This window comes from Halictus rubicundus, chromosome 9 (assembly GCF_050948215.1).
Source record: "Halictus rubicundus isolate RS-2024b chromosome 9, iyHalRubi1_principal, whole genome shotgun sequence".
Taxonomy (NCBI): Eukaryota; Metazoa; Arthropoda; class Insecta; order Hymenoptera; family Halictidae; genus Halictus; species Halictus rubicundus.
The window spans coordinates 11337672-11351503 of record NC_135157.1 but is presented as its reverse complement, the minus strand read 5'-3'; the positions used below and the strand labels follow the sequence as shown (position 1 = coordinate 11351503).

The following is a 13832-nucleotide window of genomic DNA, read 5'->3' as shown; positions in this document are numbered from 1 at the left end:
AAAAGCTTCGATAATATTTCAAGCTTCTTCGGCACAAGCATGTTCAAAGAATGCAAATTTGTATAAATTGGCCAATAAAAGGTCCACATCCGCTTACTATTAAATTGTAAATTATCAACGTCCAGCACGCATAAAATTGTGTAGTCCAATTTGAGCTTTCGCCTGTTATAAATTCCGATTTAATCCCAACTTCTGCGAATTAATCTGTGCAGTCACGAATCTGCATAAACACGGGATAATTAATTCATTCTGCGGTAACATTAATGCGGGTTAGTAATCCTCCGCACTTTTTGCGGTAATCGATGCTGACGCGGTCTCGAATAATTTTCGGAATCGTGCGTCATCGACGTTGCAGCACGCAATGTTCCTCGATTCGGGAGAATGTATCGAGTTCGAATGATTGCACCACGACGCTGTTTAAATGGCGAGCTAGTTACCGGTTGGTCACCCACTCGAAACTTATGATAGTGTTCCGCCGATGAAAGAGCTGATTACGCGTATTGACAGGAGAGACTCGTTAATGAAACTTCTCTGTAACGTTGCCGCGAGGAACGCGGACGTTCGTCCACAAAACTAGTGGATCAATTACCGGACGGTTTCCGCGACAGAGCCACGGGGCTCTCGTAAAAGATGACCCACTTCCGGCCCGGGCTCGGAGAAAACCGACGGAAGGCCACGTGTAATTAAACGAAATGAGGAACGTGGCAGAAAATTCCGCGCGGCGGGTTCTAATATCAAAATCAAGCCGCACTAATTGGGACATATGCTTTAACGATTTCATGGCTGCCATGACTGGATCCGTTCAAATTCTTACGCGTTAATATTTTTTACATATTTTTGGGTCTACTCGTTTGAGATCCATGCTGATTTTCTTACTAAGCCTTTTTATTTGGTTTATTGAGATTAAATCATTTATTGGAACGAAATGAAAAATTTGGTATGTATTTACAAGCTGGACCACCTGTTCGAAGTGTAATATGAGTATGTGCAATTTTCATTTTGCACAAGTCTACGTACAAGTGGATGAATAATTGTTCTCCAACGCCATCATTTTCGGGAGCGTTTCAATGACATCACGCACAATAGCGATCGATCGAAAGCACTTGCGTGCCAAAAAGATTCGCGCGAGCTTCGTCGCGAGTTCGAGTATGGGTGTCTGTGGCCCCGTGTCCGCGTGTTTCCGGTTTTTGTGCTCGTGTTCCCGTGAGAACCGACCCGCATGATCGTCCTCTCGCGTGGTAAGAGGATATGTTCGTGATAATTGCTGGGTCGCTTCCAACCCCAGGAAACATCTTCGAGGAAAAAGGGAAACGAGCGCCGATGCTTTTTTCGGCCGGGAAAACGTGCCGACGCTGGGAAAAACCGGGAAAAACGGGAACAGAGTGAACGGAGTGAATCGAAAGCGATTGAAAGCGACAGGCAGGGAACAACGGGAACGTTGTGTCGAGCGAAGAGCTTTCCTACACGACGCTTTTACACGGCTCGATAAAATGAACCAGCCTGTACGATCCGCCGCTCGGATTTTCGATTAGAAATTACTCTGACGCCGTTCCAGCGACGAGCTTTTCCAGCAAGGTATTTTGGAATTACGATTGAGAGCGACGGGGACATTTCCAGACCCAAATCTTTTGCAATTTGATCGTTCAGACGGCTTTAGATTGTTAAAAAGAATGATAGAACGTTAAAAAGATGCGTGACTTTAGAAAAGTAATCGATCAAGAATTCTATAAATTTTCAAGTACTACAAACATGACTTCTCAACAGTCAATTAATAAATCATACGATCAAATCGCAAATAATATAGAATGTGATATTTTATATTGCATTAAAATATTTTTTATCCAGAAAGTTCTATATGTTCCAAGTTCTAATAGTTCCAGGGCTATAATACTGAACGACAGCGCACGTAACGTTTATGCTCTCTTAAGGAACTCTCCTGCTAAAATACCGTGAGGAATTAAAATTACACGAATCGCACAGAACCATATCAAGAAAGTTCCATCAGAGTTCTACGTCTATAATGCTCGTCGGTGGCGCAAGTAACGTTTATGTTCCCCTTTTCAAGGATGATAGTACTTACAGCAGCGGCGAACAGGTAGAAAGTGTGTGCCACGTCGACGAAGGATGTCGCAGCCACGATGACGATCCACGGGATGAGGAAGACGCGTTGATCCTGAAACATCATCGGTCATAAATGTACAGAGATAAATGGAACGGTGCCAGGGGAAACGAACCCTGTGGCACGAGCAGGCCCGATTTAATGGCCCGTTCTCGACTTTAATATCTTTCTTCAGTTTCGTATCTCGAGGAGCATTTCCGGGACACAGTCTGCTCGAAAAGTTTAAGAGCCGAGGGCGAGCTTACGACGGAAACAGGGTGCTCGAGTCTCCCCGAGTGGAAGGGAGACGATTCTCGGAACAATGGCTCTCACGCCGGCGCGGTCGCGCAATAAAAAATTTAATCCATTGTTAGCATCCTCGATCAATTGTGCCTCTGATCCGATTGCGAGCCGACCGCGAGCTGCCCTCAGTTTAATGCTTCGCTTGAGAACTTCAAGCTGTGTCGGGTTGCATCGCCGGGCATCCGAAAGTGATCGTTTTCCGAGCGAACCTGTTGAACAACTCGTCAAAACTTGCACACAGTTGAACAAAGTTGTATAGAGCTGCAAAAAGCTGTACAGAGCTGCACAGAGCTGCACAGAGCTGCACAGAGATGCACAAAGATGCATAAAGTAGTACAAGCTTGCATAAAGTAGTACAAGTTTGCACAAAGTAGTACAAGCTTGCACAAAGTAGTACAAGTTTGCACAAAGTAGTACAAGCTTGCACAAAGTAGTACGAGCTTGCACAAAGTAGTACAAGCTTGCACAAAGTAGTACAAGCTTGCACAAAGTAGTACAAGCTTGCACAAAGTAGTACAACGTTGCACAAAGTAGTACAAAGTTGCACAAAGTAGTACAAAGTTGCAGAAAGTAGTACAAGCTTCCATAAAGTAGTACTAGTTTGCACAAAGTAGTACAAGTTTGCACAAAGTAGTACAGGCTTGCACAAAGTAGTACAAGCTTGCACAAAGTAGTACAACGTTGCACAAAGTAGTACAACGTTGCACAAAGTAGTACAAAGTTGCACAAAGTAGTACAAGCTTCCATAAAGTAGTACTAGTTTGCACAAAGTAGTACAAGTTTGCACAAAGTAGTACAGGCTTGCACAAAGTAGTACAACGTTGCACAAAGTAGTACAAAGTTGCACAAAGTAGTACAAAGTTGCAGAAAGTAGTACAAGCTTGCACAAAGTAGTACGAGCTTGCACAAAGTAGTACAAGCTTGCACAAAGTAGTACAAGCTTGCACAAAGTAGTACAAGCTTGCACAAAGTAGTACAACGTTGCACAAAGTAGTACAACGTTGCACAAAGTAGTACAAAGTTGCACAAAGTAGTACAAGCTTCCATAAAGTAGTACTAGTTTGCACAAAGTAGTACAGGCCTGCGCCAAAGTAGTACAAGCTTGCACAAAGTAGTACAACGTTGCAGAAAGTAGTACAAAGTTGTACAAAGTAGTACAAAGTTGCACAGAGCAGTACAAAGTTGCATAAAGTAGTACAAAGTTGCACAAGGTAGTACAAAGTTGCACAAAGTAGTACAAGATTGCACAAAGTTTCGCAAAGAAGCACAAAGATACACAAAGGCGAACCTTTATATCCCACCAAGTGGATCAATTTCATTCAGAATTTGATTGCAACCCCCATCACACCCGAAATTAGTGTTGCTCGCATTAGAAGGGTCAGGGGATCAGATTCCCGGATAAAAACGGACCCAATGGCATGGACGACATTCTATCGATTCCGAACACATTTAATCTTCAATAAGTTCCCTTATCAAGCCAATCCCGGCCTCAAAGACTTCGAGACCTGAACCCCAATCGAGCTCCCATAATCCCTGTTCCGTGACGTGTGTATGCATCGAACAAGTCGAACGGGAAGAATCGTTGCGAAAATACTCGTGTCCCCGGGGAGTACACGTTTCGGTGTTTCATTAAAAAATGACGGCGCCTGGTATGATGAATGACCGGCGAGAATGGGAAAGGGCGAAAGTCCGAATATGTAGATCGCGGAGGAAAACCCGTTGCCATGGTTATTCCTGGCGGGCCGGCATCGAGAAATAGACGCGGCAGTCGAGTCTCACTGAGCAGTGATTAATGGATGAAGAGATCGATAAAAAGAAGGAACGTCGACCCGCCAGGCCGTACGTTTAGCGCTCGAATCGTGAAGCGGTTTTCCAGAGAAAACAACTTGGTTTATAATGCGGCGAGCCGGAAATAAAAATCGAGAAAACACTGGTAATGGCAAAAATCTGTTCTTTAGAAAAATTGTAGGTAGCTGTATATCCTTAATAGTTCGCGAATGGTGTTGGCGCTTGAAACAATTTCTTCTCTAGATTTCATTCGCTTCTAATATTTCCACAGAGAAATTAACGTTAACCTCGCGCGTTATACCACTCGGACGCAATGGGTCGCAGATCCGATACGAAAACGTGTTCCTATTTGTTCAAGCGAGAAAGGAGAGCCTGTCGTGGATCTGTTAATGGAAATGCTAAACGCAATTCGGCCTCTACCGTTGTCACAGCTGAATGAAGAGGTATTCGCGCGAATCGACTCTTTGCGGGCTCGCCCGTCTTCAGCACGCTCTGAAAATCTCTTAGCACTTAATAACCTCCGGCGAAATGAATTTCCAGGTAATATTATAATATAATTTTAACATTGGTTTCAACCTTTCTCTCGGCCTTTTTAATGTAATTAACTGCTGACTGGTAAAATGATTTTTCGCTGGTTGGCGAATTCTCTGCCCCAGAGAGTTGAAACCAGCGTTGATTCTATGCTCGATTTGTCCTTCGATCAGGATGGCAACGACGCCCACGGGTTGTGTAACGTTTTGCAGATCCAGGGTCCCCGAGGAGCGCCGCAACGAGCAGCGAACCGTTTCACCCCAGCCCGACAAGTGTCGCGGATTCGAAGGAATTGAATTCCAATTGACCGGGGAAGAGAGCAATGAATGGGCTCTCTCCCACGGCCCCGAGAATCGAGAATCGAGACGCGTATCGATGGAGCTTCGCACTTTTTTCCTGCATCGTCGAAGCCCGATCACGTTGTCGGCTGGCAACGTGATTCGCACAGCCGCCATAAGTCGGCCGACCGATGAAAACACGGTGCCCTCGTGGATCCCACCCGTCGAAGACGCCGAGACGCCCAGACGACGCCGCTGATTGATGCCACGCGAGGTTCCAATTAGGCGCTGTCGGTTTAATTATGCGAGCGTGTCGCGGATGCCGCGAGCAAATGTCTGCGCCCGCGAATTAGTCGAATAACTCCGTGTAGTGTAATTCGAGCGGCTCCTGTTCCTGGCAATTGATGCGCACAGCTTTTGTTTCGCGTGAAAATTGTGGTCGATATTGAAATTCTAAGTAAAAGATTAGATTTTTAATAAATACAATATTTTGCCGTGGAAGACATGACGTTTCAAATTAAACCTGATGGCAGCTAGGAGGATAGAAATAGGAACAGATCTCCTCGAGAGATGAGAGTTACGAGAGTGCTTAAGAGTCGAGAGACTCTAATTGGATCGATGTACGATTCGGAAGGTAGAAATCGGACCGATTTAAACGACTCGCAATTTAATGTTTAGAAATCCACGTAGAGTAATTCTATAAGTTTTTAAATCGGGAGGAAGCGGGTATTCCAAAAACTAGAAAATTCCCAGCGGTTAAGATAAAATAAAAGAATTGGTATACGGCACACACGCAAGAAGAAATCGCAGATTTCTGTGGATAAAGCGTCTTCCGCGTTACGAAACGTCACGATCCATAAGTGTCGAGACACCGTGGGCTAGATCTTGCCGAGTCTCCATTCGAGGAAGCCTTTTCCCCATTTATCTTTGTAAGATCGAGCCTGAAATCCTGGTATCCTGCGTCGTATTCCGGTATAAGAATACACTCTGCGGCGAGCCACTTTCTCGCGAGGGAATTCAATTCCCCGTTTCAGACGGGCACGCTAACATAAGCGCGTCGAGGAGCGATTATTCTAATGCAAGGATAACGGAACACACAAAGTAGTTCTGCCCGCCACGTGCGGCTTCATCGAATGATTCGATTTGAATATCTTGTCGCGTCCCTTTTCCGTCCATCGACATTGATTTGACTCGTTAGTGTACAATGTTCAAATATCTTTTCGTGGAATCTATACAATTACACGCTCGCAACGAATCTTGTTTGCCGAGGATGAAGACCATCCCCTCGATAATGCAACTATTGGCTCGCGCAATTTATTAATACAACGTAAATCGTTCGCCGAATGGAATTCATTAAATCGTAATGACACTGAAGTCTCTGGCGTCCGAATTAATTAAATCTCCTCGGTCCGCGTTAACGTTTCCATTTTGTGAAATGCATGTGCGAAATGTACATTTGCGTAGCAAAACCTGCGGAAAGGAGTCTTTAATTTTTTTAACAATTCACAGATTTATTCGTGCCTCCAAGTAGCAACAAAATGGCGGCACGCAACGATCTTTGAAGACGCTTTTCAGAAATTATTTAATTTTAGAAACAATTAATCTTCCAGAATTAATTCTGAGAAAACGAAACAAGGTAAAAATTTGTTCCTTTATGCAATATTTGCTTAACATCGTGTAGTACAAATATGAATATTTTCGAGCTTATTGCTGTTGTCAAAATGGCGGCACGTGTCTTTAAAGGCACTTCGACGCAAACTGACGTTATACTCGGAGAAGATGACTCTTTTCGAACGTAATAATAAAAATTGATTTTCGGTAGGACTTCGGTAGCTTTAACGGACGACACGACAATAAGTTTGCCGTTCCTCCGCGCATGTGCCGTTCAATTTCGACTTTGCATAGCCTCGAGTTTCCGTAGGGCGGTAACGAAGATTCAATTCGATCCCGGGGAAACTTTCCGGAGAGATTTTGCGGTCGGACGATGTCAGTCAAGGGTGTGCTGGCTTATCTGGCTCGTAAATTTTTTGCTCCCTCGTTGACTAGATACTGTCCTACTATCCTCTCCCCATCGTTCTTCTTCTTCCTCCACGGAACCCGCTTTCATTTTTTATCTGCGACTCTGACGCAGCGTGTTCTTTGTTGCCTTCGTGCTTTACAATCATGGTATACCTCTCAAAGCAACGCAACATTGCTTTGCGACGAACACACGCCGGTGCATAATTTTGAGAGCACGTCGACTGATTTGCTCCAAAAGTTACCATGCTTCCACTGTTAAACAAGTAAGAAATTTCTTAACCAACCTTCCCGTCGAGTCTTCTTGTCCTGTTCGTTAGCGTGCTTTAAATTACTTAATTGTTCGCAAAACTTGTGTTTCTGCCGATCTCTTCCCGATTAGCTCAGTTTGCGTGGGAAACAAAATAGCTTCAAGTTACTATCGGTCAGCTGGTTTTACTTTATTCGGACTCGTTTCCACCAACCCTTCAACTGAACGTTACTTGATTCATTTAGCGAGAACCGGTTTATTTTATAAGCTTCTTTCCGCAAATTCTTGCTCTTTACATTTCCTTGGATCGTCTTCGCAAACTTCACGAAGCAACGAGGTTCCCGAAGCTCGTCCCCAAGTTTGCGCTTCGTTTAATGGAAATACCGTGTTACACAGCCGAGTTTCTTCGATTTTCTAATTAAAGAGGGACCACCCCGTGTTCCAAGACCCTCGGCATCACGTACACACGTAATACGGGGTCAAGTAAATGTTCGCGGGGATCATAAAATATTCATTTCTCGAGGCAACATGCAAAACCAAGAACGTTGGTTAGCTCTTCGTGGTAGCCGTCGCCGCCGCCCCGGTGAAAGAGTCGATCTTTTCCGTGAGTTCAGCGTTTCCTGCCGTTTTACGGGAACTGTACAGCGTTGTAATCCGAGTATTCTAGTGTCCCTCGTAATCGACGTCTTATCGCCCTCGTATCGGTCCTCCAGTTGGTTTATCCCAAATGACGGACAAATCCACCCCCGCGGTCTTCGCAGGACCGATGCAATTTTTATCATCGCCCCGAAGGAGCCTGGCTCCTTGATACGGAAGAATCACGGAGGATCGAGTGGTCCTAGCGGGCTTTGGCTTGTCGGACAGTGGAACATATCGTGACCCTAGATGTCCCTCGACTTCGATATACTCTGTCCCCAAGCGGTGAACTTCGGACATATTTAAAACACCGGAGTAAATCAAAGGAAAGACGTTTTTTCCGGCGGGGAAGCAAATCTAAAATAATCGAAATCATTATTAGACCGCGGATCTGTCCGTAGACAAATTAAAATAAAATAAGACAAATAATGATTTTCTTTTAAGCTCTTTGGACCGAATCACAATATCGAAACAGCCATCGGGCGGTTCACGGTGAAAGAAAAATTCCACGGAACTGTTTCGAATTCTTCGCGATACGGAGTTCCTGGTGAAAATATGCAAGCACATTTTCACAGAAGACTCGCTAATAATTTGATACACCTTCGGAGGGTAACTGAATCGTTGGCGAGAAACAAATATGCGCATAACATTCACGCATATTTTTCTTCTAATTAAATACTGTTTCAGCTCGCCTTTGAATTTCCCTCTCCGATTTCCGGGGCGTTTCTCCGGGAAAATTCATTCGGCAAAAAACAATTTCCGACCTGCGACTAAATCTGTAAGGCGGGATTTCCCTCGGTTTTCCTGTCTTTGTCATCCTCCTTCTCGTTCCCTCTCACCCTGCCCCTCTGACATCCTCGCAGCGCTCGCTTGCAACATTGGAAACGGCGCTCGAGGGATTGTCGACGGAGGCGCGCGTCGCTCAAAGGCGGAATTAATCTCATTCTCGCGTCGACGATTCCTATTTCGCGTAAGAAACACGCGACTCGGGATCAGACACGGTTTACAGGGACCCGGTGGTGTCTCCCGGTAATATTTACACAAACGAAATCTCGCGGCAGACTGCCGGAAACAGTGCTGGAATCCGAGAAACGTTCCGTTGTGCCGCTGTTAAACGCGTTAATTAATTTTGCTCGGGGGAACGTTCGTTGTCGCCGCAATTTCATCTTCTTCCGGAAAGCTGTTGCTTTCTTCGTCCCATGAAATTGTATTCTGCGCCTTGATATAATGCACAGACTTTGAATAAAATTGATCCGAAACGCCTTCGCGGATTTGAAATATTTTCGTTGCTGAAGTCCTTGCGCGTGAACCCCGGATTTCACGTTTTCGTAGATTGCATTTGTAACTAATTCATGATAAAGTCAATATCAAATTGTGCAGCTGAACTACATTTTAAGTATTTTTAGATCTAGAAGATTGCCGGCGAGAAAGAGTCCTTGCGCGTGGACCCCGGATTTGTGACCAATCGATACATCCTGCTACACTAAACAGACGACACATGACGATTAAAACGTTTGAGAACAGTGGAAAGAATTGTATGAACAATTGTACACACAGTACCCTGTAAAAGCTATAAATCATATGATTTAACTATGTTTTGACGTACACGTTGATTTCAGAAGGGATTACGAAGGATTTGTCATCCGGGGCTTACATCCAAGGATTCCACAGCTCGCTCGACTGTCCGCAATACTTCAGCGATCAAAATGCGCTCTAGTGTTCGTTGCCATAGCTTCAAATCCTTTGTAGGGCTTGTTCGTACAACTATATGTTATTTTTACTGCTCTAAAAACCGCTTTAAATAAATAAAATACAGAAAAAGAGACACTAACTGTACAATTATACAACATTCGATAGAAATTCTCAGGAAGGGTACAACTCGGGAAGCTCCCTAAAAGAAGTAAAAATAAAAGTTACATTTCTTTAACACTAGGTTTACGGAGCATTAAAAGTGAGTATTTTACATTACTTTATAAAAATAAGAAGAATGTGTCTATCCAAGTTTTCAGCCATTTTTTAAACAATATATACCTAAGGAAGTCACAATCTTCACAATCTCAATAATCGTAAATTAAAAATATTAGAACCCGTCATTTTGACGGGTCCCGTAAACCTAGTGTGAAATGTGTCTATTGAATTGTTTCAAAGACTCATGGTTCTCGAGTTAATTGAAATTTTGCAAGGGGCGATTTCATCCTCCACTTGTATCGGGGTATTTATCAGACTGGGGATTTTGTGAATTTTTATACAATTTTCCTGCTGCACAGTCTTGACATTCTTTGAATTTCCGAGTAGCCTAACCTTCTTAAAGCTATCGCCGCTGTGCGCAAGCCGTGGCAATTTCGTTGCCCGGAGATGAGGAGGCTCACCTTGAAGAGACCATAGAGGAGCAGGATGCAGCAAATCACGCCGCAGCACGAGCACAGGAGCAGGACCACGTTGAACCTCACCGTGGCTGAAGCAACAGAAGCGCGTTATACGTAAGACATTTATTGTTCCGGTGGTGGTCGAGCGTGTTGCGTTCCCAGTTACGGGAACACAGTTATTGGTCATCGGTTACGTTTCAGAGACGGTGAACGCGCGTTCCCGTTATTACGAGATGGCTACTCACTGGGGGATATGGTGTCCGCTTCTAGGAAGCTGATAGACTCCGGCAAAGAACGATTTCCCCTCAGATACTCGCTCTCCCCCTGGAGCACTTTGCCGGTGGTTAGCGCCAGCGCGGTGAAGTATATCTGAAACAAAAAGAGTATCGCCTGAACAAAGTCGAATTAACGGTCCATCGCGTTTCGCGCAAATTGGCCCTCGCGTTTGCATAAATTCTCACAGACATTTCCCGCCGCGTAAGCATGCGACACAACAAAATTGCTGAGTACAAGTTGATCCCGCATACGAAGTATGTTTGATAGATCCTTCATAAACGGCAGCACACAGTGCCATAAATTTCCGCCGTCTTGCTGGCGCGGCAGCTCGACCACACTTTTTCTGGGATCGAGTCTATTATAATTCACCGAATCAGCGGGACCCCAACGTGTGTACACGGCATTACGAGACACGGCCGTGACGTCAGCGGTTAACCCAGAATACTGGAACAATAGGAAACTCTTTACCTTCATCCTCTGTTTAACACTAGGTTTGCGGAGCACTAAAAGTGACTGTTTTACATTACTTTAGAGAAATAACGAGAACATGTGCTGCCGAAATTTTTCGCCATTTTTTAAAATAACATATACCCGAAGAAATACATTTGTTGAATAATTCCTCGTGGATGTATCTTTAGGATATTAATAATTGTAAATTGAAAATATTAGAACCCGTTGTTTTGACAGGTCCCGTAAACCTAGTGTTAAAATTCTCCGCGGAATTTTGTAGGCAAACTTCTCGCGTAGTTCAACGTAATTATAAATTAACGCACGTTGTGAAATCGGCTCATATTTTTCTGCCAACTTTTCTAGCACGGAATTTATCAGGGCCGGCATTTTAGTTTCGCATGGTAGCAAGACGGAAATAATACTGGAAGGTTAATCACTGGACTGTGGACGTTCATGCAACGAACTGGAGCAACAGAAAAATATATTTTCCTAGTTGACAGGTTCAGTAGGTTGGAAATAATAGAAAAGTATTATTTAATTCTTCTAATGGTTTTACTGCTTTGTGTGTTTTCATGCTCGTTGCTGTAAAATAAATCATAAATGCAGGTGCAAAGCCTTCTGCTTCCACATTTCATAAAAATCGATGCTACAAATTCCACAAAGTCTAGAAACGTCCGTGGGATTTATACTTTCAAAGGATTAAAATGAATCATCCCAGTTCGTAAAAATCGATGCTCCCGAATTCTACAAGGTGTAAAAACACAAGCAAGATTTTCTTCAACGAGACAAATTCACTTGCGAGGGATTTATAATTTTAAAGGATTCAAATAAATCATCACAAGGGGTTCGCAGATTTCACAAAAATCGTTTCTCGTGAATTCCCGGAGGCGTAAAGAACGTCAATCAAGACTTTCTTCAAAACAAAATGAATTTATACCGAAGGGATTTCGGTGAGAAATTCGTAAATTGCAGGAACAATCAACACGAACGAATTTCGAAACGATTTTCGCGCAGAGGGTTCGGTCTCGCGACAACGTTAATTACAGGCGAAATCTAAAAAAAAAAAACAGGACTCCGACCATGCGTTATCGACAAGCTCGAGCCGCTCTGAGCTTTGTCGACGTCATAACCGGAGAACGCGTTCGAATTTAAAATGAAATTTCCGGCTACCGGTTCCACGGAGATGGAGGGCGGCTCTACACCCCCAAGATTGCACATTTTATTGCCTCCAGCCGCCTGTTCTCTTCGGCAAAATTCCACGGGCCCGGGCTAGCTCCGATCGCTATTGATTCCCCGACGATTGATCTGTATTCGTTCCTGCTGTCTCTTTTTTTTTGCCACGAACCCAGCCGCCTCCGACTACCGGGAAAACAAGGCATCCCGAAGGAATCCGAGTTCCTGATTCGGATCGCGTCCCCTCGGGAACGAGGGTAGTTCATGTCCAGACAATTTTGTCACGCACGAGTGCCGTTCGGGTTGTTTCGCCATCAAATAGAATATTCCGTCATACCGTTGACGTATCCTGTATTTTTCCATGATTTTATTAACGCGAGTTGTGTTCGCCCTCCGAACTCGTTTTTCCTTTTCCGAGACTCGAGCTTCAATCGTACGCAATGGTAGAACTCGTTACATATAAAACAACATGAAAATACTTATTTTTTTCATTAGAAGACATTTTTTAAACAATTTTCTTTTTTGGCAAACTTTACCACTGTTTTGTCGGAAATATAATATCTCTGATTCTTCCGTCGTATCTGTCATTAATATTGCAGGATTTTTAATAATAAGAAATCATTTCAATCAAATCAAGAAAATATTCAACAGTGTTTTCAGACATTTAGGAAAATTCAGGATTAGAAAACAGAGTTGCATTATTCGTTGTCTTGAGATTTGTTCCCATGACTTTTTATAACGTTCTGAAATTAATGTTTTTCAAGGGAAAATTCAGCTTGATACACAGTCGAACTTTCTTCAGAGTTCTGCCCGTTTTTGTTCGCAGGCTCTACAATAATTTTACGGCTCCTGAAATTTATGTTCTTGCGGGAAGAGATTGTTGCAGTGCTTGTTTCCATCGACTTCGTTGGGAAATGTTTTCTCTGTTAACTACGTTCTCATGGAAGCAAGATAGATGATGACTGAACGATGCAGAATATGAAAAACGAGTTAAAGTTTACCGAGCGCACTTCCGAAATTTATTGTAATGTATTTCTTTCTGTACGCAACCTCGTTGGCTCTATCGATTTCGAAAAAGTTCTACCGGAAATAATATTTCGCAATTAACCATTGAATGGAATCCTCGAATCAGGTTGCGCGTATACGCGAAACGTAGATCCTGGTTCAATTACAGAAAACGAACCAATTACTTAATATCGAACCAATTACTTAATATCTCTCCTAAATTATAATTAATTTTCAGATAGCAATTTTGAAATCACAGATGGAGATAAATATAGCAGACGGCGGAAATAACATATTTTGAATACTTAGTGCCCGATAGGCTGAAGAATCCCACATTTCGAGGGTTGGCAGTGAACGCAGGAGCTCGTCTCGAAGAATAACAAAAGGCGGAAAAATTCAATATTAGGTTAAATATAGAGTGATTCCTCGACGTCTGTCAATATTCGACGGACGGAGGTCGCAACAAAAATAAAAAGAAAATTTCATATCAGTGCGAGCATCGCTATTTTATTTATTTGCCTCTCTGTCCGCGAATCCCTTCTGAAATATGAAAACACGTGGCTGGCACACGTTCCCTGTTTCGCGCACTTTTGCTTTATTAATTTTCCGAAACAAATATTCCCTGCGGCTATGGTATTCATTTGCACGAATGCCTTTAATTT

General features: G+C 43.4%; 1 protein-coding gene across 2 annotated transcripts in view; it reads right to left on the bottom strand.

The window, feature by feature from the left end:
- LOC143357109 (uncharacterized) overlaps positions 1–13832 on the bottom strand; it is a 40327-nt gene that overhangs the window by 12351 nt on the left and 14144 nt on the right. For both annotated transcript variants that reach the window (XM_076793352.1, XM_076793353.1), the window contains exons 2-4: positions 10512–10635; positions 10270–10355; positions 2081–2173 (exon numbers count right to left, since the gene is read on the bottom strand). In XM_076793352.1, coding sequence (XP_076649467.1) covers positions 2081–2173; positions 10270–10355; positions 10512–10635 — 303 coding nt within the window. The remainder of the gene's footprint in view (positions 1–2080; positions 2174–10269; positions 10356–10511; positions 10636–13832) is intronic.